General features: G+C 69.5%; 1 protein-coding gene and 1 long non-coding RNA gene across 2 annotated transcripts; both read left to right on the top strand.

The window, feature by feature from the left end:
- Positions 1-556: 556 nt before the first annotated feature.
- On the top strand, positions 557-15,825 carry LOC309436774 (microtubule-actin cross-linking factor 1, isoforms 6/7-like; the record flags this gene model as incomplete). Its single annotated transcript, XM_082046257.1, has 20 exons — positions 557-583; positions 999-1,127; positions 1,934-2,104; positions 2,171-2,326; positions 4,267-4,473; positions 5,448-5,567; positions 5,846-6,015; positions 6,980-7,388; positions 8,220-8,417; positions 10,142-10,267; positions 10,919-11,062; positions 13,103-13,291; positions 13,835-13,943; positions 14,017-14,183; positions 14,477-14,639; positions 14,779-14,933; positions 15,002-15,076; positions 15,387-15,504; positions 15,637-15,774; positions 15,818-15,825. Exons 2-20 carry the CDS (start codon positions 1,020-1,022, stop codon positions 15,823-15,825), a joined length of 2,931 nt encoding a protein of 976 aa, XP_081902383.1. The 5' UTR covers positions 557-583; positions 999-1,019.
- Positions 15,826-15,886: 61 nt separating this feature from the next.
- On the top strand, positions 15,887-16,889 carry LOC309436261. Its single transcript, XR_014183318.1, has 2 exons — positions 15,887-16,005; positions 16,153-16,889. It is a non-coding gene; the product is annotated as an uncharacterized lncRNA (long non-coding RNA).
- Positions 16,890-26,296: the final 9,407 nt, after the last annotated feature.

Below are 26,296 nucleotides of genomic sequence, written 5' to 3'. Positions count from 1 at the left end.
GAGCAGCGTGCGAACGCGCCATCTCCCGCGGTGCCGGCACGGAAGGAATGAGCCGCCCCGCGCCTGCGGGAGGCGGCCGAGGCCGCGGCCGACCCGGCGCTGCTTCCCGTGCCCGGGCACGCTCGGGTGTGACGCACACGGGGGCTGCGGCGTGCGGGGCTCCGGCCTCCCGCGTGCCCCGTCCCAGCCACAGCGCCGCGCGTTGGGTGCCTTCACCTGCCCCGTGCCACGCTCAGGACAAGAGCTGTGGTGCTGGCTCTGGGGGTCCCCAGTGTGGCAAACCCAGCGCTGACCTGGGCAGCGGAGGTGCCCGGGGTGCGGGGGCGAGGGGCTTTCGTGGCCGGGGACGCGGGGCGACCCGGGGTGACCGCGGCGCCGTCCCCAGGTGCTGCGCAACGACGTGATGTCCCACGCGCGCACGGTGGAGTCGGTGAACGAGGCCGGGCAGGGGCTGCTGCTGTGCAGCCCCGGGGAGAGCGCGGAGGGGCTGCGGCGCAGCCTGCGCCAGCTCAACCAGCGCTGGGACCTGGTGCGCAGCGAGACCGAGAGCCGCCAGCTGGAGCTGGAGAACAACCTCAGCCAGGTACCGGCGCCGCGCTGGCGTGCCGGGGCTGCTGCCGTGGCGCTGGGCCCTGCAATGCTGAGCCCCCCGGTGCTGAGCCCCTCAGCACTGAGCCCGCCGCTGCTGAGCCGCCTGGTGCTGAGCCGCCTGGTGCTGAGCCCCCAGCACTGACACCCCCAGCACTGAGCCCCCAGCACTGAGCCCCCAGCACTGAGCCCCGCGGTGCTGAGCCCCCCGGTGCTGAGCCCCCCAGCACTGAGCCACCAGTGCTGAGCCCCCCAGCACTGAGCCCCCCCCAGCACTGAGCCCCCCCAGCACTGAGCCCCCGGTGCTGAGCCCCCCAGCACTGACCCCCCAGCACTGACCCCCCATCACTGAGCCCCCCATCACTGAGCCCCATCACTGAGCCCCCCAGTGCTGAGCCCCCCGTCCCCAGGTGCAGGACATCACGCTGGAGATGACGGAGCTGCTGCAGTGGCTGGAGCAGGTGGAGCTGCAGCTCTTCTTCTCCAAGCCAGCCTGGGGCCACCCCGACACCACCAAAGAGACGCTCGCGGCACATCTGGTGAGCACGGGGGCTGTGCTGGATCCGCCCGCTGTGGGGACATCCCTGAGTGTCCCTTGGGGGTGTCCGTGTGTCCCAAATCAGCCCCTCTGAGGTGCCAGGACCCCTCTCTGCTTTCTCCCCTCCCTGACCCGGTAGAGCTGTCCTGCCCCGGGACGGCGCGAGAGCCATCACTGTCCCAGTCCCCATCCCCGTCCCCATCCCTGTCCCCATCCGTGTTCCCATCCCCATCCCTGTCTCCATCTCCATCCATGTCCCTGTCCCCGTCCCCGTCCCTGTCCCATCCCCGTCCCTGTCCCATCCCCGTCCCTGTCCCATCCCTGTCCCTGTCCCATCCCTGTCCCTGTCCTCCATCCCCATCCCTGTCCCCATCCCTGTCCCATCCCTGTCCCATCCCTGTCCCATCCCTGTCCCATCCCCATCCCTGTCCCCGTTCCCGTCCCTGTTCCCGTCCGTGTTCCCATCCCCGTCCCTGTTCCCATCCCCATCCCTGTCCCTGTCCCCGTTCCCATCCCCATCCCTGTCCCATCCCTGTCCCTGTCCTCGTCCCTGTTCCCATCCCCATCCCTGTCCCCATCCCTGTCCCTGTCCCATCCCTGTCCCTGTCCCGTCCCTGTCCCTGTTCCCATCCCCATCCCTGTCCCCGTCCCCATCCCTGTCCCATCCCTGTCCCTGTCCCATCCCCGTCCCTGTCCCTGTTCCCATCCCCATCCCTGTGCCCATCCCCATCCCTGTCCCATCCCTGTCCCCATCCCCGTCCCTGTTCCAGTCCCCTGCGGGCTGTGACCCCGGTTCCCTGTGTGCAGGAGCTGTGCAAGGAGCTGGAGGCCAGGCAGGAGTCGTTCTCTGGCGTGCGGGAGCGGCTGCGGCGGCTGCTGGGCGCGTGCGGCGCGGGCCGGCCCTGCGGCACCGAGCACAGCCTGCGCATCCTGCAGCACAAGTGGGACAGCGTCAGCGCCGAGGCGCAGGAGCGGAAGGTGCGCGGGGCGGGGGGTCCCGGCGCCCCGGGGCGCTGCGGGACCCTCACGGCTCCCCCGCCGCAGGAGCGCCTGGCCGAGGGGCTGACGGTCACCGCCGAGTTCCACGGCAGCGTGCAGGAGCTGCTGCGCTGGGTGGCCCACGCCGAGGAGCTGCTGGCGTCCCCCGCGCCGCCCAGCTTCGTCCTGGACACCGTCACCGCGCAGCTCCAGGAGCACAAGGCAAGCGTGGGCTGGGCCATCATCCTCCCAGCCAGGGGTCCTGCCCGGGGCGCCCTGCACCCCCAGAGCCGATCCACGGGCCGGGGTCGCCCGCAGGGTCCCGCGTGGCAGCAGCGCGGGCTGGGGACGTCCCTCCTGCAGCCTCCGGTGGCTCGTGGCATCTGAAACCACGGCAGGAGACAAGCCAGGGGGGTTGGGGTTGGATCTGGGGAACAGCTTCTCCCCCAAAGGGCTGTGGGGCATTGAACAGGCTGCCCAGGGCAGTGCTGGAGTCACCAGCCCTGGAGGGCTGGACAGACGGACATGAGGTTCTCAGGACAGGGGGCAGTGCCGGGGTGGGTTATGGTTGGACTTGAGGATCTCTTCCAGCTGGAATGGTTCTATCATTCTCTTCTATGATTCTACTGTCAAACCAGCCCAGTGTTTGCTCCCAGCTCAGGACCAGGTCCTGACCAAATTCACGTGGTCGCCCACCAAGATGAGGGAGATTTTCTTTCCTCGAGTCTTCTCAGCCACAGCTGAGACAATATAGACAATATGTGACAGTATAGAGAATCCTTTTCCTGCCAGCGCCATGAAGGTCGGTGCGTTGGCGCACGCCGGGAGACACGGCGACCTGGCACACGGGGGCTGCTGCTCCGAGCCACAATCTTCCCCAGGATCCCATGTCACGACACCGTATCTCTAGAAAACGATTTACCAGCTGTACACGTGCTGCTAATGAATCAAAGCGAGATGTGGGAGCCGGGTCCCGGCGTCCCCGGTGCGACCTGTGGGTCCCTCGGTGCCGAGCGGCGCCGTGGAAGAGCCGGGACTTCCCAGGTGCCAAACGCCCGCCCCTGGAGACCAGAGCAAAACACAGCAAAACACCCGGGATGTAGGATCATAGAGCCCTTGAGGTTGGAGCAGACCCTCAGGATCATCAGCCATGAGCCGGCACGGAGCCGTTTGTGCCGTGCCGGGCCGGCCACTGTCAGATGGGCAGCCAAAGGATGGTCTGGCACGCTGCGCCCCAGCGCAGCCGCGTTTGCCAGCGCGGGGCAGACTTCCTGAGGAATAGCGGATAGAGTCGTTAATGTAATTGAGTTCAACGCTGGGAGTGAGGGGGCACCTGGAGACTCCACTGCGGCCCCAGGGCTGCCTGTGTGTCCCTGTCCCCAACCCCGTGTGTCCCCGTCCCCAACCCCACATGTCCCCATCCCCAGCCCCGTGTGTCCCTGTCCCCAACGTTGTGTGTCCCTGTCCCCAACCCCGTGTGTCCCCGTCCCCAACCCCACATGTCCCCATCCCCAGCCCCATGTGTCCCTGTCCCCAACGTTGTGTGTCCCTGTCCCCAACCCCGTGTGTCCCCGTCCCCAACCCCACATGTCCCCATCCCCAGCCCCATGTGTCCCTGTCCCCAACGTTGTGTGTCCCTGTCCCCAACCCCACACATCACCGTCCCCAACCCCACATGTCCCCATCCCCAGCCCCGTGTGTCCCTGTCCCCAACGTTGTGTGTCCCTGTCCCCAACCCCACACATCACCGTCCCCAACCCCACATGTCCCCATCCCCAGCCCCATGTGTCCCTGTCCCCAACCCCGTGTGTCCCTGTTCCCAACGTTGTGTGTCCCCATCCCCAACCCTGCACATCCCCATCCCCAACCCCACATGTCCCCGTCCCCAACCCCATATGCCCCTGTCCCCAACCCTGCACATCCTCATCCCCAACCCCACGTCCCCATCCCCAACCTCATGTGTCCCTGTCCCCAACCTCATACATCCCTGTCCCCAGCCCCATACGTCCCTGTCCCCAACCCCTCACATCCCCGTCCCCAACCCTGTGTGTCCCTGTCCCCAACCCCACACGTCCCCGTCCCCAACCTTGTGTGTCCCCATCCCCAACCCCGCATGTCCCCATCCCCAACCCCTCACGTCCCCGTCCCCACGCTGTGTGCAGGCGCTGGTGAAGGAGGCGGCGGCGCGCGGGGAGCAGCTGGGCGGCCTGGAGGCCACGGCGGCGCGGCTCAAGGAGTTCAGCGGGAAGCAGGACGGGGCCGCGGTGCAGAGCCGGGTACTGGCGGCGCGGGAGCGGCTGGGCCGGCTGCTGCAGCAGGCCGGGGAGCGCGGCGCCGCGCTGGAGGAGGCCCGGCGGCGCGCCAAGCAGGTGCGTGGTGACAGGGACATGGCGGCGCGGGAGCCGTGCCGGCGTGGGGGGGTGTGGCGGTGAACGGGGACTGTGCCGCGCTCACCCGTGGCTCGGAGACCTTATTGTGGCCATTCTGCACTTAAAAAGGGCTTGAGGTGCTGGAGCGAGTGGAGAGAAGGGAGCGGAGCTGGTGAGGGGCTGGAGCACAAGTGTGATGGAGACTGAGGGACCTGGGGGTTCAGCTGGAGAACAGGAGCTGAGGGGAGACCTTCTGATCTCTGAACTGCCTGAAAGGAGCTTGGAGCCAGGGGGGTCGGGCTCTGCTCCCCAGGAACAAGCGCCAGGAGCAGAGGAAACGGCCTAAAGTTGCCCAGGGGAGGTTGAGGGTGGATGTGGGAACAATTTCTTCCCCAAAGGACTGTGGGGCATTGAACAGGCTGCCCAGGGCAGTGCTGGAGTCACCAGCCCTGGAGGGCTGGACAGACGGACACGAGGTTCTCAGGACACGGGGCAGTGCCGGGGTGGGGGAACAGTTGGACTCAATGATCTTGAAGGTCTCTTCCAACCAAAACAATTCTGTAATTAAAAGGGGCTGATAAGAAAGATGGGGACAGACTGTTCAGCAGGGCCTGTTGTGACAGGACAAGGGGTGATGGTTTGAACTAAAAGAGGGACATTCAAGCTGGATATCAGAATGTTTTACCCTGAGGGTGGTGAGAGCCTGGCCCAGGTTCCCAGAGAGGTGGTGGATGAACCATCCTTGAGACATCCCAGAGCTGGATGGGGCTCTGAGCACCCTGAGCTGGTGAAATGTCCCTGAGGTTGGACCGGTGGCACTCGGAGGTCCCTGCACCCCAAACCAGCTGTGGCTCCGTGTCCCTCGCTCTGTGGTGGCCCCAGGCCGTGCAGCTCTGTCGCGGGGCTGCTGTGGCTCCTGGCTCAGGTCACAAGGACCCCCCCGGCTCTGCCCCCCACCCCGTCCTGCGTTTCAGTTCAGCGAGTCGCGGCGGCTGCTGCTGGACTGGATGGACGAGGTGGAGCGGAGCCTGGACGAGCTGCAGGACGCGGCCACCAGCCAGGACGAGATCAAGTGCCAGCTGGCTGAGCACAAGGTGCGGCTGCCCCCGGCCCCGCCAGAGGGGTCCCAGAGGGGGTGCCTGGCCATGGGGAGCAGAGCTGGGGGTGGCCAGGAGGGGGCTCGAGCTCCCGGCGGGACACGAGTGCCACGATGTGCCGCGGTGGCGGCGCCCTTTCCAGGTCCATCTCTGCAGAATGGGGATCTGGGGGTGGGGGAGCCCTGGCTGCGCGGCATCGGCCCCCCTGGCTGCCCCGGGGCTGCGGAGTCCCTGGGCCGCAGCCAGCGTGGGGGGTCGGGCATCTCTGCCCGCAGGCGTTCCAGAAGGTTCTGCGCTCCAAGCGGCCGGTGTACGAGGCGACGCTGCGCAGCGGGCGGGCGCTGCGGGAGCGAGCGCGGCTCCCCGAGGACCTGCAGCCGCTGGAGGAGCTGCTGGGGGAGCTGCGCCAGCGCTGGGACGCGCTGTGCGGCCGTGCCGTGGAGAGGTGGGGGGGCGGATGGGGTGGGGTGGATGGGGTGGGATGGAATGTGGTGGGATGGATGGGATGGGATGGGATGGGATGGATGGGGTGGGATGGGGTGGGATGGGGTGGGATGGGATGGATGGGATGGGATGGATGGGATGGGATGGGATGGATGGGATGGGGTGGGATGGGATGGATGGGGTGGGAGGGAATGTGGTGGGTTGGATGGGATGGGATGGGATGGATGGGATGGGATGTGGTGGGATGGAATGGGGTGGGATGGATGGGATGGGGTGGGATGGGATGGGAAGGATGGGGTGGGATGGGATGTGGTGGGATGGATGGGATGGGATGGGAAGGATGGGATGGGATGTGGAATGGAATGTGGTGGGATGGATGGGATGTGGTGGGATGGGATGGGGTGGGATGGAATGTGGTGGGATGGATGGGATGGGGTGCAATGGGATGGGGTGGGATGGGATAGGATGGATGGGATGGGATGGGATGGATGGGATGGGATGGGATGGGATGGATGGGATGGGGTGGTGTGGGTTACTTATCCCCCGCTTGCCATGCGGGACCCAGGCAGGGGTCATGGAATTGCCCTTCATCCTTGGGCATCCTTGGCTGAACATGAGCCAGCGTGCGCCCAGGTGGCCAAAAAGGCCACCAGCATCCTGGCTGGTACCAGCACTGGGGTGGCCAGCAGGCCCAGGGCAGTGACCGTCCCTGTGCTGGGACCTGGGGAGGCCAAACTGTGAACCCTGGGGGCAGTTTTGGGCCCCTCAGGCCAAGAGCGAGCTTGAGGTGCTGGAGCGAGTGGAGAGAAGGGAGCGGAGCTGGTGAGGGGCTGGAGAAGGAGGTTGAGGTTGGATGTGGGAACAATTTCTTCCCCAAAGGGCTGTGGGGCATTGAACAGGCTGCCCAGGGCAGTGCTGGAGTCACCAGCCCTGGAGGGTTGGACAGACGGACGTGGGGTTCTCAGGACAGGGGCAGTGCCGGGGGGTTATGGTTGGATCGGTGATGTTGAGGGGCTCTTCCAACCAACACAGTTTGATGATTCTCTGATCCCGCTCCCTGTACTGGGACCCCCTGCCCAGCTCCCCGGTGCAGCCCGGGTTTGCCGCTGCCACGAGCCGGGCACGTCCAGCCGCGCTGGGCGGCCGTTCCCGCGCCGTGGGGCTGAGCCGCGGCACCGCGGCGCCGCCGGCACTGCCCGCGCCGTTCCCCGCAGGCAGCACAAGCTGGAGGAGAACCTGCTGTTCTCGGGCAAGTTCACGGACGCGCTGCAGGCGCTGATGGACTGGCTGTACCGCGCCGAGCCGCAGCTCAGCGAGGACGTGCCTGTCGGGGGCGACCGCGACCTGGTCAGCGACCTCATGGACAAGCACAAGGTGCGTGTCCCCAGCGCCAGGTGGGTGTCCCCAGCACCACGTGGGTGTCCCCAGCATGAGGTGGATGTCCCCAGCACCACGTGGGTGTCCCCAGCGCCAGGTGGGTGTCCCCAGCATGAGGTGTATGTCCCCAGCACCACATGGGTGTCCCCAGCATGAGATGGGTGTCCCCAGCATGAGATGGGTGTCCCCAGCGCCAGGTGGGTGTCCCCAGCACCACGTGGGTGTCCCAGCACCACGTGGGTGTCCCCAGCATGAGGTGGGTGTCCCCAGCACCACGTGGGTGTCCCCAGCACCACATGGGTGTCCCCAGCACCAGGTGGGTGTCCCAGTGACGTGGGGTTGTCCCTGCCGTGTGTGGCCCCGGGGAGCCCCAGCCGTGCCACCCCCGTCCCGGTCTCCTGCCCTGGATTCACCCCGGTGTCGCCGCGGTCCCAGCCGGTGTCACAGCCGCGGTTCCTCCATTGCGGCAGCCTGGGGAATCTGTCCTTTCAGTATCCTGAGGTGTTGGTGTTTGTTTTTAACTCCGGCTGTTCTGAAGTTGTGGACAACCTGAAAATAAGCAGATTCCCCCCCATTGGTTTCAGTGGCTTTGTTGGTGGCAGTTTGCCCTCTACCATCAGTTTCTGACCCTACCAAGCTGAATAACGGGGGGAGACAGCCGGTGGGGCTGTGTCCGCCAGAGCAGCCCCCGCTCCCTGTCCCCCGCGCTCCCCGTCCCCGCGCTCCCCGTCCCGGGTCAGTGCTGGGACACACGGGGCCCTGGGGCGCACGCGGGGGGTCCAGGAAAGGTGTTGGCCCCCAACACCGCCCCCACGCCCCCGTCCGCAGGTGTTCCAGAAGGAGCTGGGCAAGCGCGCCAGCTGCATCAAGATGCTGAAGCGCTCGGTGCGGGACCTGACGCGCGGCAGCAGCAGCGTGGACTCGCAGTGGCTGCAGCGGCAGATGGAGGAGCTGAGCGCGCGCTGGGAGCTGGTCTGCCGCCTCTCCGTGGGCAAGCAGGCGCGGCTGGAGGCGGCGCTGCGCCAGGTCCGCGGCGCCGGGCATGGCTCGGGGTGGCTGCAGTGTGGGATGCTGCAGTGTGGGGTGCTGCAGTGTGGGGTGCCGCAGTGTGGGGCACCCAGGGCTGTGTGTGGCTGCAGTGTGGGGTGCCGCAGTGTGGGGCACCCAGGGCTGTGTGTGGCTGCAGTGTGGGGTGCTGCAGTGTGGGGTGCTGCAGTGTGGGGTGTTGCAGTGTGGGGTGCTGCAGTGTGGGGTACCCAGGGCTGTGTGTGGCTGCAGTGTGGGGTGCCGCAGTGTGGGGTGCCGCAGTGTGGGGTGCTGTTTGGGGTACCCAGGGCTGTGTGTGGCTGCAGTGTGGGGTGCTACAGTGTGGGGTGCTGCAGTGTGGGGTTCTGCAGTGTGAGGTGCTGCAGTGTGGGGTGCTGTGTGGGGTACCCAGGGCTGTGTGTGGCTGCAGTGTGGGGTGCTGCAGTGTGGGGTGCTGTGCAGGGTACCCAGAGCTGTGTGTAGCTGCAGTGTGGGGTGCTGCAGTGTGGGGTGCTGCAGTGTGGGGTGCCCGGGGGTGTGTGGCTGCAGTGTGGGGTGCCTCAGTGTGGGGTGCTGCAGTGCGGGGTGCCCGGGACTGTGTGGCTGCAGTGTGGGGTGTTGCAGTGTGGGGTGCTGTGTGGGGTACCCAGGGCTGTGTGTGGCTGCAGTGTGGGGTGCTGCAGTGTGGGGTTCTGCAGTGTGGGGTACCCAGGGCTGTGTGTGGCTGCAGTGTGGGGTGCTGCAGTGTGGGGTGCTGTGTGGGGTACCCAGGGCTGTGTGTGGCTGCAGTGTGGGGTGCTGCAGTGTGGGGTGCTGTGCAGGGTACCCAGGGCTGTGTGTGGCTGCAGTGTGGGGTGCCGCAGTGTGGGGTGCTGTGTGAGGTACCCAGAGCTGTGTGTGGTTGCGTTGTGGGGTGCCCAGGGCTGTGTTATGGGGTGCTGTGTGGGCTGCCAGGGCTCTGTGCATGTTGCTGTGTATTGCAGGGCTCTGTGTGGGGCTGTGGTGTGTGGGGCTGTGTGTGGCCGTGTGGCAAGGTGCCGTGGCGGCTGCCAGGCCGGTGGCGCTGGCGCTGCTGTGGGTGTGCACGTGTTGCGGTGCTGCCCGGGGTCACCTCCCTGGGGAGGGACTGGGGGTTCCGGGAAACCGCGTCCCGGGTCTCCAGCTGGGCTGAGGAGCAGCCCCGTGTCCCTCACCCCCCATGTCCTCATCCCCCGTGTCCCTCATCCCCCGTGTCCCTCATCCCCCGTGTCCCTCATCCCCCTGCCAGACTCGGGGGCTGGCAGGGGCTCGGTGCCGGGTCCTGGGGCTCGGTGCCGGGTCCTGGGGCTCAGTGCCGGGTCCTGGGGCTCGGGGCTGGGTCCTGGGGCTCGGGGCTGGCAGGGGCTCAGTGCCGGGTCCTGGGGCTCAGTGCTGGGTCCTGGGCTCGGTGCCGGGTCCTGGGGCTCGGGGCTGGCAGGGGCTCAGTGCTGGGTCCTGGGGCTCAGTGCCGGGTCCTGGGGCTCGGTGCCGGGTCCTGGGGCTCAGTGCCGGGTCCCGGAGCTCAGGGCCGGGTCCTGGGGCTCGGGGCTGGGTCCTGGGGCTTGGGGCTGGCAGGGGCTCAGTGCCGGGTCCTGGGGCTCAGTGCCGGGTCCTGGGGCTCGGGGCCGGGTCCTGGGGCTCGGTGCTGGGTCCTGGGGCTCGGGCGCTGTGCCGCGTGCTGAGCGGGTCCCCGTGGTCCCTGGCAGGCTGAGGAGTTTCACACCCTGGTTCACGCCTTCCTGGGCCGCCTCTCCGAGTCGGAGAAAACCCTCAAGTACGGCGTGTTCCCCGAGGAGGAGCTGGCGGTGCAGGAGTGCCAGAGCCAGCTGCAGGTCCGTGCCCGGCCCCCCTGTCCCCACTGTCCCTGCTGTCCCCGCTGTCCCTGCCTCCCGGGTGGCTCCATCCTTGTCCCAGGACATCCTGTTGATGGGATCACCCGGCCCAGCGGACCCTGCCGGGGTGTGGGGCGCCCCACGCCGAGACGTGGGATGTGGGGTCCCGTCACACCAGGAGCACAAATGGGGAGTGGCTGAGGGACCTGGGGAGATTAGTAAGGAAACGGCCTCAAGTTGCGCCAGGGGAGGTTGAGGGTGGATGTGGGAACAATTTCTTCCCCAAAGGGCTGTGGGGCATTGAACAGGCTGCCCAGGGCAGTGCTGGAGCCACCAGCCCTGGAGGGCTGGACAGACGGACACGAGGTTCTGAGGACAGGGGCAGTGCCGGGGTGGGTTATGGTTGGACTCGGTGATCTGGAGGGGCTTTTCCAGCCCAAAGGATTCTGTGATTCTAAGACGTGGCCCAGGCACCCTGAGCGAGTTTGGGGTCCCAAGCCCCCCGTGTCAGCGCCGTGCTCACCCCCAGCGTCCTCCCCGCACGCCCGCTGGGCGCAGGCCGGTCCCGCAGCGCTGGGGGTGCAGGGGGTGCAGGGGTGCAGGGGTGCCCTGGTGAGCCCCCTCCGTCCCACGCTCTGCGCTCGCCCCCAGGAGCTGCTGAAGTGCCTGCAGTGCCAGCAGCTGGAGCTGGAGTGCATCACCTCGCTGGGGGAGGAGATCCTGTCCACCTGCCACCCCGACTCCGTCATCACCATCAAGTCCTGGGTCACGGTTGCCAAGAGCCGCTTCCAGGAGGTGAGCCGGCCGTCCCCTCTCTGTCCCTCCGCGGGCTGGAGCAGAGGACGAGTGTGTCCCCGCGGCTTTGGCGCAGCACTCCTGACCAGCACAGTGCGGGGAGCCGGGGACACTCACCCCGTCCCTGAGCGGGGCAGTGTGAGGACCCAGGGACACTCATCCCATCCTTGACCAGCACAGTGCGGGGACCAGGGGACACTCACCCCGTCCCTGAGCGGGGCAGTGTGAGGACCTGGGGACATTCATCCCATCTTTAACCAGCACAGTGCGAGGAGCCAGGGACACTCACCCCGTCCCTGAGCGGGGCAGTGTGAGGACATGGGGACATTCATCCCATCTTTAACCAGCACAGTGCGGGGACCAGGGGACACTCACCCCGTCCCTGAGCGGGGCAGTGTGAGGACCTGGGGACATTCATCCCATCTTTAACCAGCACAGTGCGAGGAGCCAGGGACACTCACCCCGTCCCTGAGCGGGGCAGTGTGAGGACATGGGGACATTCATCCCATCTTTAACCAGCACAGTGCGGGGAGCCAGGGACACTCACCCCGTCCCTGCCCGGTGCTGGGGACACTCATCCCATCCCTGACCAGTGCTGGGGACACTCATCCCATCCTTGACCAGCACAGTGCGGGGAGCCGGGGACACTCACCCCATCCCTGCCCGGTGCTGGGGACACTCGCCCTGTCCCTGATCAGTGCAGCATGAGAAGCTGGGGACACGGGCCCATCCCTGCCCGGTGCTGGGGACACTTGTCCTGTCCCTGCCCAGTGCTGGGGCCACTGGTCCGTCCCTGAGCGGCACAGCTGGGCTCGTCGTGCCGGTGACCCGCGGCGAGCAGCGGCCGTGGCTCCCGCGCAGACCTGCCCGTCCCGACCCGCCGGGAGGCGCCGCCCCGGCCACCCCCGCGCTCCCAGCCCTGTCCCCATGCCGGGGCGCACCGGGCTCAGCCGGGGCCTCCGCAGTCCCACCGTGCCGGTGGTGGTTCATTCCACAGCCGTGAGCTGGCAGATGCCGAGCAGGGAGTCCCCGGGATCCCCATCCCGACCCCGTGCCCGGCTCTCCCGAACGGGTCTGACGGGTCCGACCCGTCCCTTGCCCGCCTGCACAAAGCCCGTAGCGAGCAGATACCATCGGTGTCTGGTCTGGAGCTGCTCCGGGATCCCTCTGCCCGCGGGGAGCCCTCCCGGCCCCGCATGGTGAGGCCGCGGCTCAGCCACAGCGAGGGCGGCCGCACGGCCACCGCGGCGCAGACCCGGTACCGGCGTGTTCAGCCGCTGCCGCAGGGGTCCCTGGCGCTCAGAGCGCTGGCAGCCGCGGCCAGGAGCCCCGCGGCACGTGGGGCAGAGCTGTGACCCCTGCCCAGCTGTGCCGTGGGGCCTCGCTCCTGCCCTGTGGTCACGGGTGGGCCATGGCGCCCCATGTTCCTGCCCCACGTCCCTGCCCCACGTCCCTGCTGCTGGCCGGGGGGTCTGTGTGCTGACCCCATGGAAGGGGGGCCCTGCCTCCTCATGCAGAGACTCATCCCCCACAAAGCGCTGACCCCGCAGATGCCGGGGTCCACAGCAAAGCCACCGGCCCCGTGTCCCCACCAGCCCCGTGTCCCCACCAGCCCCGTGTCCCCCACCAGCCCCGTGTCCCCACCAGCCCCGTGTCCCCCACCAGCCCTGTTTCCCTGCCGGCCCTGTGTCCCTCTGCAGCCCCGGGGTCCACAGCAAAGCCACCAGCCCTGTGTCCCCCATCATCCCAGTGTCCCCACCAGCCTCATGTCACCCACCAGCCTTGTGTCCCCCACCAGCCTTGTGTCGCCACCAGCCCCGTGTCCCTGCCGGCCCTGTGACCCTCTGCAGCCCTGTGGTCCGCAGCAAAGCCACCAGCCTGGTGTCCCCAATCATCCCCATGTCCCCACCAGCCCTGTGTCCCCCACCAGCCCTGTGTCCCCCACCAGCCCCATGTCCCCCCAGCCCATGCCCCGGCCGTGCCCCCCGGCCGTGCCCCCTGGCCGTGCCCCTGGCCCAGCCGCGCCGTGCCGTGCCGCAGGTGCAGAGCTGGGCGCAGCAGCAGGGCGAGCGGCTGCAGGCGCAGGCATCCCGGCTGGCGGCCGAGCGGGAGGAGACGGCGCAGCTGCTGGACTGGATCGCGGCGGCCGAGGAGGCGCTGAGCCTGCGGGACCAGGAGCCGCTGCCCGAGGAGGCCGAGCAGCTGGAGGAGCTGAGTGCCCAGCACGCGGTGAGACCCCGCGCCAGCTCCCCTGCCCGGGCCGTGCCAGGACCCCATCCTGCCCGGCCCTGGCTGCGCTCAGCCCCCCAGGGTTTGGGCGCTGAGGCCGTGGGTGCAGCCGATGCAGCAGCAGCTTCCACACACCAGCAGCTACAGCCCCACAGTGCGGGCTCTGCTGCAGGGGCACGAGGAAATGGCCTCAAGTTGCGCCAGGGGAGGTTGAGGTTGGATGTGGGAACAATTTCTTCCCCAAAGGGCTGTGGGGCATTGAACAGGCTGCCCAGGGCAGTGCTGGAGTCACCAGCCCTGGAGGGCTGGACAGACGGACACGAGGTTCTCAGGACAGGGGGCAGTGCCAGGGGTGGGTTATGGTTGGATCAATGACCTTGAGGGTCTCTCTCTTCCAGCCAGAATGATTGGGTGGTTCTAAGGGTTGGTGGTGCGGGAGGGTCCCAGGGAGCGGGGTCTGCACTCCCGGCTCCAGCCCCTGCCCGGCCGTGCCGGGAACCTGCTGGTGCGGCTGGCGGGTGCTCAGCACCCTGCTCCGCGCAGGTGTTCATGGAGGAGCTGAACCGCAAGCAGCCCGACGTGGAGCAGGTCACCAAGAGCTGCAAGCCCAAGCTGGAGCTGGGCACGCCGGCCGCCCGCCGGCTGGCCACACGTAAGGGCCCCGTCGCCCCCGCGCCGCGCCCTGGCGCCGCGGCCCTGCCCTCACCCCCGTCTTGGCGCTGCAGGGCGCCGCAGCACCGGGAAGGCGCAGGGCGCGCCGGCGGTGCCGCTCGGGGGGCTGGAGCCCCAGACCCCGCTGATGGCGCAGCTCCTGCACCGCTGGCAGCAGCTCTGGCTGCTGGCGCTGGACCGGCAGTACCGGCTGGAGACGGCCCTGCGGCGCCTGCGCGAGGTAGGGACGGCTGGCGGCCCGCGGCGCGGGGGCTCCTCGCGCCTTCTGCCCCGGGGTGGGACACGGATGGGGACGGCCCCAGGGGTCGGCGGGATGGAGCGGGGTGCCGGGGGTCCCCACGTGTCCCCTTGCCGGGGGCCCTGGCAGAGACCCCTGTGCCAGCACAGCAGCGTCGGGGCTGGGACAGGATGCGGCCGCGGGGCTGAGCCCCAGCGTGGCTCCGGCGTGGCACCGCGTCGCTAGGCTGAGGTCGGGGTGTCCTGCGGTGCGTTAACCCCCCTGTGCCTCCCGAGCTGGAGGAGTTCGCTCACTTCGACTTCGGGGTGTGGAGGAAGCGCTACATGCAGTGGATCAGCCAGATGAAGTCGCGCGTCCTGGACGTGTTCCGCGGCATCGACCGCGACCAGGACGGGCGCATCAGCCAGCGCGAGTTCATCGAGAGCGTCCTCTCCTCCAGTGAGCACCAGGGGTGTCCCCTCCGGGGCCTGGGGAGCGAGGCTGGGGGTGCCGGCACCCGAGGGAAACGGGCTCTGCTCAGGGCACCGGGGGTTGGTGCCGACGCTGGCGGGGGGGCTGAGGGTCCCTGTCCCTCCAGAGTTCCCCACCAACGTCCTGGAGATGACGGCTGTGGCCAACATCTTCGACATGAACGGCGACGGCTTCATCGACTACTACGAGTTTGTCAGCGCCCTGCACCCCAACCGGGACCCGCTGCGCCGAACCGCCGACGCCGACCAGATCCAGGATGAGGTACGGGGGGTCCGTGGGGCTGGGCGGGGGGTCCCGCCGTGGGGCTGAGCCCAACCTGCCCTCCCCAGGTGAACAGGCAAGTGGCCCAGTGCAACTGCGCCAAGCGCTTCCAGGTGGAGCAGATCAGCGCCAACCGGTACCGGGTGAGTGCCGGACCCCGCCTGGGGTCCTGGCTGCACTCCCACCCTGCACCGTGAAGCTGCCCCGCAGCTCCCCGGGTGCGGGGGCTCCTGGCCCAGACCCTTCACAACGGTTGGGGACACGTCCCCGTGTCCCGTGGGGTCCCTGGGTGCAGCCGCTGCGGTGGCGCAGCGGGGAGGGCGGCGCTGGCGGGGACAGAGGGGCCACCGGGGACCGCTGGGCTGGTGACAGGGACATCCGGGTGCTGGTACCTGCTCCGGCTCCCCCTCCCCATCCCCTGGCCCCCCCTGCCCTGACACCCCCTGCCCGCAGTTCGGGGAGTCGCAGCAGCTGCGGATGGTGCGGATCCTGCGCAGCACCCTGATGGTGCGGGTCGGGGGGGGCTGGATCGCGCTGGACGAGTTCCTGGTGAAGAACGACCCCTGCAGAGGTGGGTGCGGGGGTCCCGCGCCGGGCACGGGCCGCCCGTGGCACCGCGGTGCCGAGCGGGTCCGTGGTGCCCCCAGGGTCTCGCACCCCCCGGGGCCGCGGGACCCCCCACTCAAGTCTCTGCTGTCGCCAGTGAAGGGAAGGACCAACCTGAAGATCAACGAGAAGTACTTGTCCCCCGACGCCTTCGGGGCCGCCGGCAAGTGCGCGGGGAACCCGTCGGCCGCCTCCTCCAAAGCGCTGTCCCCCAGCCGCTCCAGCTCCAGCCTCAGCCTCTACAGCAGCGCCTCGGCGCCCAGCAGCCCCCTGGCCAGGAAGGTGAGCACCGGGCCCCCCCGTGGCTCCGGCCCCCCCGCGGGCGCTGACCCTCTCCCTCCCCAGTCGGTGCTGCGGAGGACGCGCTCCGGTGACCGGTGTCCCCGCTCCCGCGGGTCCCTGCTGCCCGACGGCGCGGAGCTGCAGTTCACTGCGGCCGAGGAGAGCGCGGCTGTGGCACCCCCAGGTGAGGGCTGGGGGGTCCCTGCCCCCCCGGAGCCTGCTATGGGGCCATGGGGCTGTGACCGTGTGGCGCTGGGCCGTGGGGCTGTCCCCCGCCCCAGAGCACCGGTGCCAGAGGGCAGGCGGCTCCAGCGCCCCCGTGTCCTCGCAGAGCCACCCGAAGGGTCCCCCCCGGAGCGCCGCAGCCCCTGCCGCTGACCCCGCCCGCCCCGCGCCCGGCACCGCGGCCACCCCACTCAGGACTCTCCTTGCCGGCGGCCCCGCGGCTGGATGATGGCGAAGCTGCCGGCCCCGCGGTCTCCAGCCCGGAGCCGAGCGCCGAGCTGTCCGTCTGTCTGTCCCCGACCCTGCGGGCTCGGCCCCGCTGGATATGCAAGTACCCCCGACACAGCGAGCCCCCCGGCTCTGGCTGGCGCAGCCCCGTCCCCCTCCCGCTGCCCCCGCCGAGCGCCCGGAGCACCCGCAGGGGTGGGATCAGCCCCAGCCTGGCCCCCCCAGCACCGGCTCCCGCGGTGCCCCCGGCACTCAGCACTGCTGGCGGGGGGTCCCCCCATCCCCGTCCTGCCGCCTGTGCCGGGGAGGTGGCTGGATTGGTACCCGGGTGCTGGGCCCCTCGCCGGGTGCAGAGCCCTGATTCTGGTGCTACCCCTCCCCTCGGGCCTTCGGTGTGCGCGGGGCCCTGGCACAGCCGCCCCGGCAGGGAGCGGTGCCACGGGCGGGGGGTCCCTCGCCCCCCCGCCAGCAGCCCCCGCGGCAGCGGGACCCCCCGGCTGCCGCATGTTCCGTCACCCGCTAACCGGGCAGCAGTAGCGCTGAATGTAACCCCGGCCGGGCACGGCCCCGCCGGCCGCCAGAAAGAGTAGGTTTGGTTTTCTATGAGCACCCGGGGCTCGCTGCACTCTGTCTGTCTGTCTGTTCGTCTGTCCGTCCCCGCGCTGTCGGGATGAGGGGCTGTGGGCTGGGCGGTGCGGGGGGATGTGGCACGGGCAGGGCTGGCACACACGCGGCCTGGCTCGGCGGTGCGCGGTGGCCGGGCTCTGCTGGGTGTGCCGCGCTGGGTGCCGCCGGCAGAGCCGCCCGGCGCCGCGGCGGGCGAGCCTGGGGCAGTGCGGTGGTGCCAGCGGGCAGCGTGCCACGGTGCCTCCTTTCCGAGGAAAGCGCTGCTGAGATTCCGGCCGTGCCCCACGCCCACGGCGGCAGCGCCAGGAGGTGCCAGGTCCCCGTCCCCCCGTGCTGGCTGCCCCTCTGCCACCTGCAGCCCTGAGGACGCCGGGAACGTCCCCGCGGTCCCTGCCCAGCAGCCACCCGCCCGCCTGGCCCGTCCCACACCAGGACACACATCTGGCACCCCAGCTGTTCCCCGCTCCAGGAGGGGGACACCTCGCGCTCGGGGACTGTCCCCAGTGTCACAGCAGCCGGGCCCTGACCAGCCCCTCCCGTCTCGGGGAGTCCAGCTCCCCCGGTACTGGGGCCGGGGTCTGACACCCCAAGGCCCGGCTGTGTCCCGGCGCCTCCATGTCCCCTCCGGCCCTGCCTGCGGCTCTCAGTCCCGTTTCCCCACCTCTGTCCCCTAAGCCGTCCCCCCACTCGTGGCACCTCTGAACAAACCCCGCACGGCACAGCAGCCGGGGGGGACAGCCTGGAGATGCCAGCGAGTCTGTGCCGGGACACGTCCCCGCACCGAGGAGCCTGAACGCCCAGCGCGGGGCCGGGGCCCCTCACCGCTGGCACCACCGGCACCGCCGGCACCACCGAGAGCAGCGCTGAGCCCCCTGCGCTCCGCGGGCCGAGCATCCACCGACACGTCCCGGGAGGGTCCGGCGGTGCTGCTGGCACAGGCTGGGGCGGCCGACACCGGTTGCGTTGCACATTCCCGAGAGAAATCTCACCCACCACTCCCAGCCAGGGAACACACCCGGCACCACCGGCACCACCGGCCTGTGTCAGCCGCATCGCAGCCCCGGGCGGTGGCGCTGGCTTGGGAAGCACCGACAACAGGCGCGGGGTGGCCAGGACGCACACACAAAGTGTTTGCACAATGTTTGCACAGCTGCGCGCACCCTGGGGATGCGGCTTCACCGCGGGGATGGGGTGACGTGAAGGACAGACACACGGACACGCAGCACCGGGGTACGGACACAGGTCCCGGTGACGCTGCACCGTCCCCAGGGAGACGCGGTGCAGGGGAGGCCCGGCAGAGCCGCCGTGGCTCACAGCCCTGGCTGGGCTGGCACAGGGCGCCCGCGGCTGCCGGCACGGCGCTTTGCCGCAGGAGGACTCCGGGGGCAGCGGGGGCCCAGGTGGAGCCTCAGCCGCAAACGGGCACCATCACGGGTGGGCTCTTGGCCCTGTGGCCGTGCCGCCCCACCGCGGAGCAGCCACCCCGGAGCCACCGGCCCCACCGCAGGGACGGGGAGGCAGCGGGTGCCGCCCTGTTGCCCAATCGCCCCAGCGCTCGTCCCGCTGTGGGAACCCGGGAGCGGGACTGTCCCCACCCTGCACCCACGGAGCCGCGCACCAGCACACAGCCCAGCACCCTCCGGGGCTCATCCTGACCCGTGCAAACCACCACCGGGCACGGGGTCAGGACGCCATGGGGACAGAAGCAGTGGCACAGTGGGGACAGAGGCAGTGTCACGGTGGGGACAGATGCAATAGTGTGGTGGGGATGGTGGCAGTGTCACGGTGGGGACAGAGGCAGTGGCGTGGCGGGGATGGTGGCAGTGTCACAGTGGGGACAGACGCAGTAGTGTGGTGGGGATGGTGGCAGTGTCACGGTGGGGACAGAGGCAGTGTCACAGTGGGGACAGAGGCAGTGTCGCGGTAGGGACAGAGGCAGTGGTGTGGCGGGGATGGCGGCAGTGGCACCGTGCGGTGGCATGGTGGGTACGGAGGCCGGCAGGGCCGGCGGCTCCAGAGCGGCACGGGTCCCTGCCGTCACACCCGCTCTGCTCCGGGCTGTGTCCGACACGTCCAAGCACAGTGTGTGCAGAAGCACTTGCACGGCAGCCGTGCCCATGTGTGCAAGCGCTGGCGTTCACCATGTGGCATGTGCGGCGCGTTGGGCTGCGGAGCCCCAGCTGGCATCTCCTGGCGCTGCGCTCAGCGTCCGGGCCGGTGCTGGCACGGTCTGTCCTGGGGACGTGCCCGGAGGGACGGGCAGCGCGGTGATGGCACCTGAGCCGGCCTGACCTCCTCCTGCTGCTGCTGCTGTCCCACCGGTGCCGCTCCGGGCCCTGGAGCCCCTGGAGCCCCCGGCACCGTGGGGCTGCGCCCTTGGGGCAGGGGCTGGACCTCAGGGGTCCGTGGGCCCAGGCTGCCCGCAGCTGGGACAGACGGACACGGTGCAGAGAGGACACGCAGCCGGTGACACCAGGGGCTGCCCCATGCCGGGGGCTGCGCTGGGGGTGTCAGACGGTGTGTCCTGGTGGGCGGCAGCACCGTTTGCCATGGCCAGAGGGCAGCCACCGGGCCTGGTGACGGCATCGCACGGTGACAGCACCGCACAGTGAGGACAGTGAGTCCCCTCCTCTGGGATCATTCCTGTGGGACCCCTCATCCGGGACCCCTCGCTGGGCTCTGCCAGCCCAGCCCCATCCCCGGTGTCCCCCCCGCAGCGTCCCCCGTGACACCCGGCTGGCTCAGCCGTCCCCACCAGCCCCCACGGGGGTGTCCCACCGCGGGACGGCTCCTGCAGCACCAGCGACCGCGGCCAGGTGCCTGCGCCTCGGGGCTTTCCCTGCCCGCAGCCAGCGGCTCCGCGGGCTCGGCTGGCACAGCGGGGCCGTCACCGCGGCCAGCAGTGTCACCGCGGCCAGCAGTGTCACCACAGCCAGCAGCCACCTCCAGCCCGGCCGTGGCCGCCCACGGGCAGGGAGAGGCGCCCGAGCCGGTCGCTCCTGGTCCCGCTGCGTAGCTGAGATGCTTTGGTGAAACCGCGTACGGCGAGTTGAAGGCGTTCGCGGGAATTGCAGCCACACGTTACCGCTAATTACTGGAACCGGACCCGTCCCCCGCCTCTGGGCACGGCGCCCGGGAAAGCAAAACCAAAACAGCGTCGGCAGGCGTAGCAGCAGAACAGCCCCGCACGGCCCAGCACAGCCCAGTTTGGCCCAGTTTGGCTCAGCGCAGCACACCGGGCTGCGTGATCATGGGCGCGAGGTCCCTCCTGCCCGTCCCTGCGGTGAGGCAGGGACACGATCCCCCTTGGGCCGCCCGTGCCAGGCTCCATGTCACCAGCCATGCCTCTGCCCGGCCCCGCCGTGTCCCCAGGGCCACCCTTGTCCCCAGTGCGGGCTGGTGCGGCCGGGGCTGCACAAGGACCAGGGGCCCAGACCCGCCGGAGGGCGAGCGGGTCGGGTGTCCGCGGCATCACTGCCATGGTGATGGCACCAACACTCATCCCTGGTTGCCTTGGGATTAAGGGTTCTCAGCACCTCCGGCAAGCGACACCTCTGCAAAAACGGCTGACAACGCCTGTGCAGCCACCGGAAACCTGCACGGTTCCTGGACACGACCTGGTGCCATGTGCCACAGAACAGGCACCGGGACGGCGCGGCTGCCAGCCCGGCCGCCTGATGCGGCCCCTGCCCCTCGCACCATTCAGATATCGCCCCACGGGTCTGGAGCTGAGAATCATCGAATCATCAAATCATCGAATCATTGAGTCATCAAATCATCTAATCATTGAGTCATCAAATCACCAAAGCATCAAATCACAGAATCACCACATCATCGAATCACAGAATCACCAAATCATCAAATCACAGAATCACAGAATCCCTTTGGTTGGAAGAGCCCCTCAACATCATCGAGTCCAACCATAACCCACCCCGGCACTGCCCCCTGTCCTCAGAGCCTCGTGTCCGTCTGTCCAGCCCTCCAGGGCTGGTGACTCCAGCACTGCCCTGGGCAGCCTGTTCAATGCCCCACAGCCCTTTGGGGAAGAAATTGTTCCCACATCCAACCTCAACCTCCCCTGGCGCAACTTGAGGCCGTTTCCTCTGCTCCTGGTGCTTGTTCCTGGGGAGCAGAGCCCGACCCCCCTGGCTCCAAGCTCCGTTCAGGCAGTTCAGAGATCAGAAGGTCTCCCCTCAGCTCCTGTTCTCCAGCCGAACCCCCCAGCTCCCTCACCGCCAGGCCAGCGCCTCTCTCAGCCCCACAACTCCGGTTGTTCGGGGGTAACACCATCCCGAGGGTCCCTCTGCGCCCCGGGACCACCATCCCGGCGCTGCCCGAGCAGCGGGGGCTCCTGCCGGGGTGCTGGGCCGAGCCGTTCCCAGGGACGCCCCTCCACATGGTGTCACCGCTCCGGCGCCAGGGCCGTGTGCCCGCCGGACCGCGCGGTGCCGCGCCGCGCCGCAGGCTCCCCGGCCAGCCCCTGCCTGGATACCGGCAGCTCTCCAGACAACACACTCCCACACACCACAAACATCTTGCCCAAGTGGTGCCGCCCCTTCCCCAGCACGGTACCCACGGGCTGGCTCCGCGACGGGGCTGCAGAGCCCCGTGGCCACAAAGGGACCCTTGGCCACGCACGGTGCTGCCGCCCTTTGGTGCCCACCGAGCACTCACGGCACCAGGGAGAGCAGCGGGGCGATCGGGGCAGAGAGGGGCTGGTTGTGGGGCTGGCGACACAGACAGGGGTATTTGGGTGACTCACATGGCAACAGGGTGGCTTGGCTTTGTTTTGGGCAATTCAGGCTCCACTTGCTCACCCAGGGATGTGGGCAAGGCTGGGGGGGTGGGGGAAGGGTCCCCTCTGCCCCCCAGCTGCCGCGGTGCCGGGTCAGAGTCAGGTTGGTCACCCTGTGGCTGCGGCCCGAGGCTGGGCAGACACAGGCGGTTCGAGGGGACACGGCGATTCGAGGGGACATGGCGATTCGAGGGGACACAGCGATTTGAGGGGACATGCCCGATTCGAGGGGACATGGCCGATTCGAGGGGACATGGCCGTGCAGGAGGGTTGGGGACCAGGGGTGGCAGGAGCTGCCCGGGGAGGGAGCTTGGGGGCAGCTGCCTTCAGGCCGCGGAGCTGGGGCAGTGCTGGGGGTTTTTGGGCGATGGGAACAAGGCCGGAGGCTGCCGGGGACGAGAGCAGCACAGGCACGCTGGCCCGGCCGAGATCTGTCCTTTGCGGAGGGCACAAGGGCCGCTCTGGGGACAGGGCCACCTGCCCACCCTGCAGCGCGTCCCTCGCCTGCTCACAGCCGCCCCGGGGACACAGCGCGGGGTGACGCGGCCGCAGGACCCCGCGGCCGGACCCCGGCACGGCACGGGGGGCGTGGGGCGGGCCGGCCCGCGTTTCGGGCAGGGCTGGGCCGGTGTGTCATCGCAGGGGCGGGGAAGGGAAAGGTTTTAAACCTGCTCGTGTCCGGGCAGGAAGCGGCGGCGAAGCTGCGGGACTGCGGCAGCGCCGGGGAGCGCGTCCTGCGACCACCGCGGCAGGTGGGAGCGGCCGCGCCGAGCGGGGCGTCGCGGGGCTGGAGGGGCCGCATGGCACGGGGGCGCATGGGCGGGTCTGGGTATGCGAGGAATGCGGCGCTGCCGGCGCTCGCCGGGCTGCCTGCGCCGCAGCTGCTGCGGGGTGGGACAACGGGCGCAGGGCGGGGCGGTGCGGGGCTGCGGCACCGCGGGCATCGCGGCTGAGCGCAGCCTCAGGGTGCTGGGCCCGGGTCCCGGCTCGTCCTGGGAGCGGGACGGGGGGTGGTGGCTGCCGGGCAGGACCCTGCAGGGGACGGTCTGCGCTGCCTGGGGGCTGCGACGGGCACAGGGGGCTCCGGGTGCCCCAGGAGAGGGCAGCGGGTGACAGGGGTGGGATGGTTCCTGTGCTGCCTCGGGGTCTGAGGGGCGCGGGGGCAGCAGGTGACATGGGTGGGACGGCTCCTGTGTGAGGTCTGTGCTGCTTCGGGGTCTGAGGGGCCCGGGGGCAGCAGGTGACACGGGTGGGACGGCTCCTGTGCTGCCTCGGGGTCTGAGGGGCTCGGGTGCCGCGGGTGGGCAGGCAGCGGGGCAGGGCACACGGACCGGCAGCACCGCGGCGGTACCCGGTGGGGTGGGTCCGCGGGGCGGTGGGATCGTCCCCCGTGGGCGGGTGTGAGCCCATCCCACGGAGGAGCAGCCCCGTCCAGCACCTGCCCGGCAGCTGAGGGGCAGGAGCCGTCGGTGGGACCCGGCACCGCGGCCCCTGCTCCGGGGCAGCCAGCGCTGCCCGGCAGGAACGCTGGGCGTCCCCGAGTGCCCCAGCACCCTGCCTGTCCTTGTCCCTGTCCCTGTCCCATCCCCCTACTGCCACGGCCCGAGCCAACTTCTGTGCTGCTCCCCCTCCCCCTGAAACACCCGCAGCCCAGCCGGTCCCACCAGAGACCCCACAGACTCCCCCGGCCCCACCAGGCTCCCACCCGCAGCCCCAGCCCTCCCCAGCTCTGCTGCCCCCTCCTCTGCCACCCCCTCCCGAAACTGTGCCCCCACCCCACCAGTACAACCTGTCCCTCCTCCCAGTCCCTCCCCAGGGCCCCCAGCATCCTCTCCCTCCCCAGGCAGGGGCACACTGTGGGTGCAGGTGTGGGGTGTCCACGGGACATGGGGCAGAATGTGGGTGCAGATGTGCGGGGTGTCCATGGGATGTGGGGCAGATATGTGGGTGCAGATGTGCGGGGTGTCTGTGGGAGGTGGGACAGCTGTAGGAGCAGGTGTGGGGTGACCCATGGGATGTAAGGCAGCTGTGGATGCAGATGCATGAGGTGTCCATAAGACATGGGGCAGTTGTGGGTGCAGATGTGGAGGGTGTCCATGGGGCGTGGGGCAGCTATGGGTGGAGATGTGCGTGGTGTCCACGAGATGTGGGGCAGATATTTGGATGCAGATATGTGGGGTGTCCATGAGATGTGGGTAGATATGTGGGTGCAGATGTACAGGGTGTTCACGAGATGTGGGGCAGATATGTGGGTGCAGATGTGTGGGGTGTCCATGGGACGTGGGTGCAGATGTGCGGGGTGTCTATGGGGTGTGTGTGAAGAGCCTCGTCCCGTGATTCACGCCCAGGAGCTGCGCGGCCGCACGGTGCCGGGGGGTGAAGGGCCGTGCACACGCGTGTGGCACATCCCGGGCTCGCACCAGCACATTCCCTGACGCTGACAGAAGCCGAAGGCGCGGAGCGGCGGTGCCGCTGCCAGGGCGAGCTGCCCGCGTCGGGGAGAGACCGTGGCCACGGGGAGGGGTGAGGGTGCCAGCGCCTGAACCTGTGCCAGGAGCTCCCCGGCTTGGTAGGCAGAGTCGGTTACTAAAAGTTTCCATGGGGCTGACGCCTGCTGACGATCGGGAGCAGAGCCCTCGCCGTGCCGCACGCCCGCTGCCTCCTCCCTGCCCGCGGTGGGCAGGGGGCTCCACCTCAGCCCCCGGGGTCCTGCCGCGGCGCCCAGCCCTGCCGGGATCCGGTTCCGAGCTGTGCGGTGTTACGAGCAGCAGAGCCCAGATCCCCTCTGCCCGCCGGTGCCCGTGGCCAGCTCGGGTCTGGGACGTGCGGGACCTGCCCAGGCTCCCCGGTACCGCAGCCCGCCCAGCGCTGCCCACCCGGTGCCACGGCACAGCCGGGCTGAGCTCAGCTCCGGCCACGCGTGGCACGGCCAGCGCCATCCAAGCCGGCGTCCCTCTGCCAGCACGGGGCTGCGGCGCCGGGAGCAGCTCTCCCAGCCCTGCGGGGCGGCACAACCCGGGGCCGGGTGGGCAGAGCCGGGTGAGGGGCTGCCAGCCCCGCCGCGGGTGAACGTGTGCACGGGCTGCCCAGCGCCAGCACCGCGGGTCCGTGTGCCCAGCGTGAGCCCGCGGGACGGAGGGGACGGAGCGAGGCAGGGACCCCCTGCTCCACCGCAGCCCACGCACAGCCCCTCGCCGTCCCCACCGGGCAGAGCCCCCCGGCCCCGGCCCCGCTCTCCTCCTCGGCTCCCCCAGCGCGGCTCAGGACCGTCCCGCCCGCCGTCCCCACCTCTTGGCACCGGGTGCAGCCCTGAGCCTGCAAACACAAACACCTTTGCCTGGGCAGATCCGCTGGCGCTGACATCACCGGGCGGACGGCGCCGTTGGGCCCTTTCCCCGGGACGGGCAGCGACGCCGGAGTGCGCCGGGACGGGAGCCGGGCTGAGGACGAGGTGCCGGGCCGGGCGGGGGCGCGGGACGGGCTGGGGCGCACGGGGCTGGGCTGGGGCACAGAGCCCATGGAGAGGCTGGTCCTGAGGGGAGCAGGGCCCTGGCACGGCACCGCTGGCACTCGCATGGCACTGGTGGCACTGGCACAGCACCGCCAGCACTGGCGTGCTGCCCCGCATGCCCCGGTGTTTGCTGTGGCAGCACAGGGAGGGACGTTGGTCTGTGAGCCCCGGGCAGGATCTGTGCCCCAGAGATACGGCTGGTCCCCACCGTCCCTGAGCAGAGCCACCGCCGCGGGAGGGTCAGGGTGGCACTGGCGCTCCCTGGAGCTGCTGTGCCAGCGCTCGCCAGCTCTGCCTCCATGTGCCGGACAGCCCAGCTCTGGCCATGTCCTGGAGCTGGGACCGGAGATGCTGGCGGATGAGGCCTCGTCAGCCGGGCCTCACCTGCCTCCGCAGGGCTGGCACAGCCCCGGCACAGCCGCTCCGCACCAGTGCCACAGGTTCTGTTAAGGGATGGGGCTCAGGAGGGAACAGGAGCCACGTCTGCAGCCCCGCACAGCAGGGCCGCCCGGCCCCCAACCTCAAACCCCGGTCCCAGCTGCAGGAGGGGCCGCCAGCCCCAGGACCCAAGGTCCCAGGCACAGGAGCAGTGTGCTGCAGGAGCCTCTGCAGCGTGTGCCGCAGCCGTGGTGCCGTGGAATCACAGGAACCTTTGGGTTGGAAAAGCTCCTCAATATCACCGAGTCCAACCATAACCCACCTCATGTCCGTCTGTCCAGCCCTCCAGGGCTGGTGACTCCAGCACTGCCCTGGGCAGCCTGTTCAATGCCCCACAGCCCTTTGGGGAAGAAATTGTTCCCACATCCAACCTCAACCTCCCCTGGCGCAACCTGAGGCCGTTTCCTCTGCTCCTGGCGCTTGTTCCTGGGGAGCAGAGCCCGACCCCCCTGGCTCCAAGCTCCTTTCAGGCAGTTCAGAGATCAGAAGGTCTCCCCTCAGCTCCTGTTCTCCAGCTGAACCCCCAGGTCCCTCAGTCTCCATCACACTTGTGCTCCAGCCCCTCACCAGCTCTGCTCCCTTCTCTCAACCTGCTCCAGCAGCTCGGCCCGGCAGACAGACCAGCCGCTGCTTTTCCCGGTGCCGGCACCA

Source organism: Streptopelia decaocto, assembly GCF_964273445.1.
Source record: "Streptopelia decaocto genome assembly, chromosome: 2".
NCBI lineage: Eukaryota > Metazoa > Chordata > Aves > Columbiformes > Columbidae > Streptopelia > Streptopelia decaocto.
This window is presented reverse-complemented; position numbering and strand designations above follow the sequence as displayed.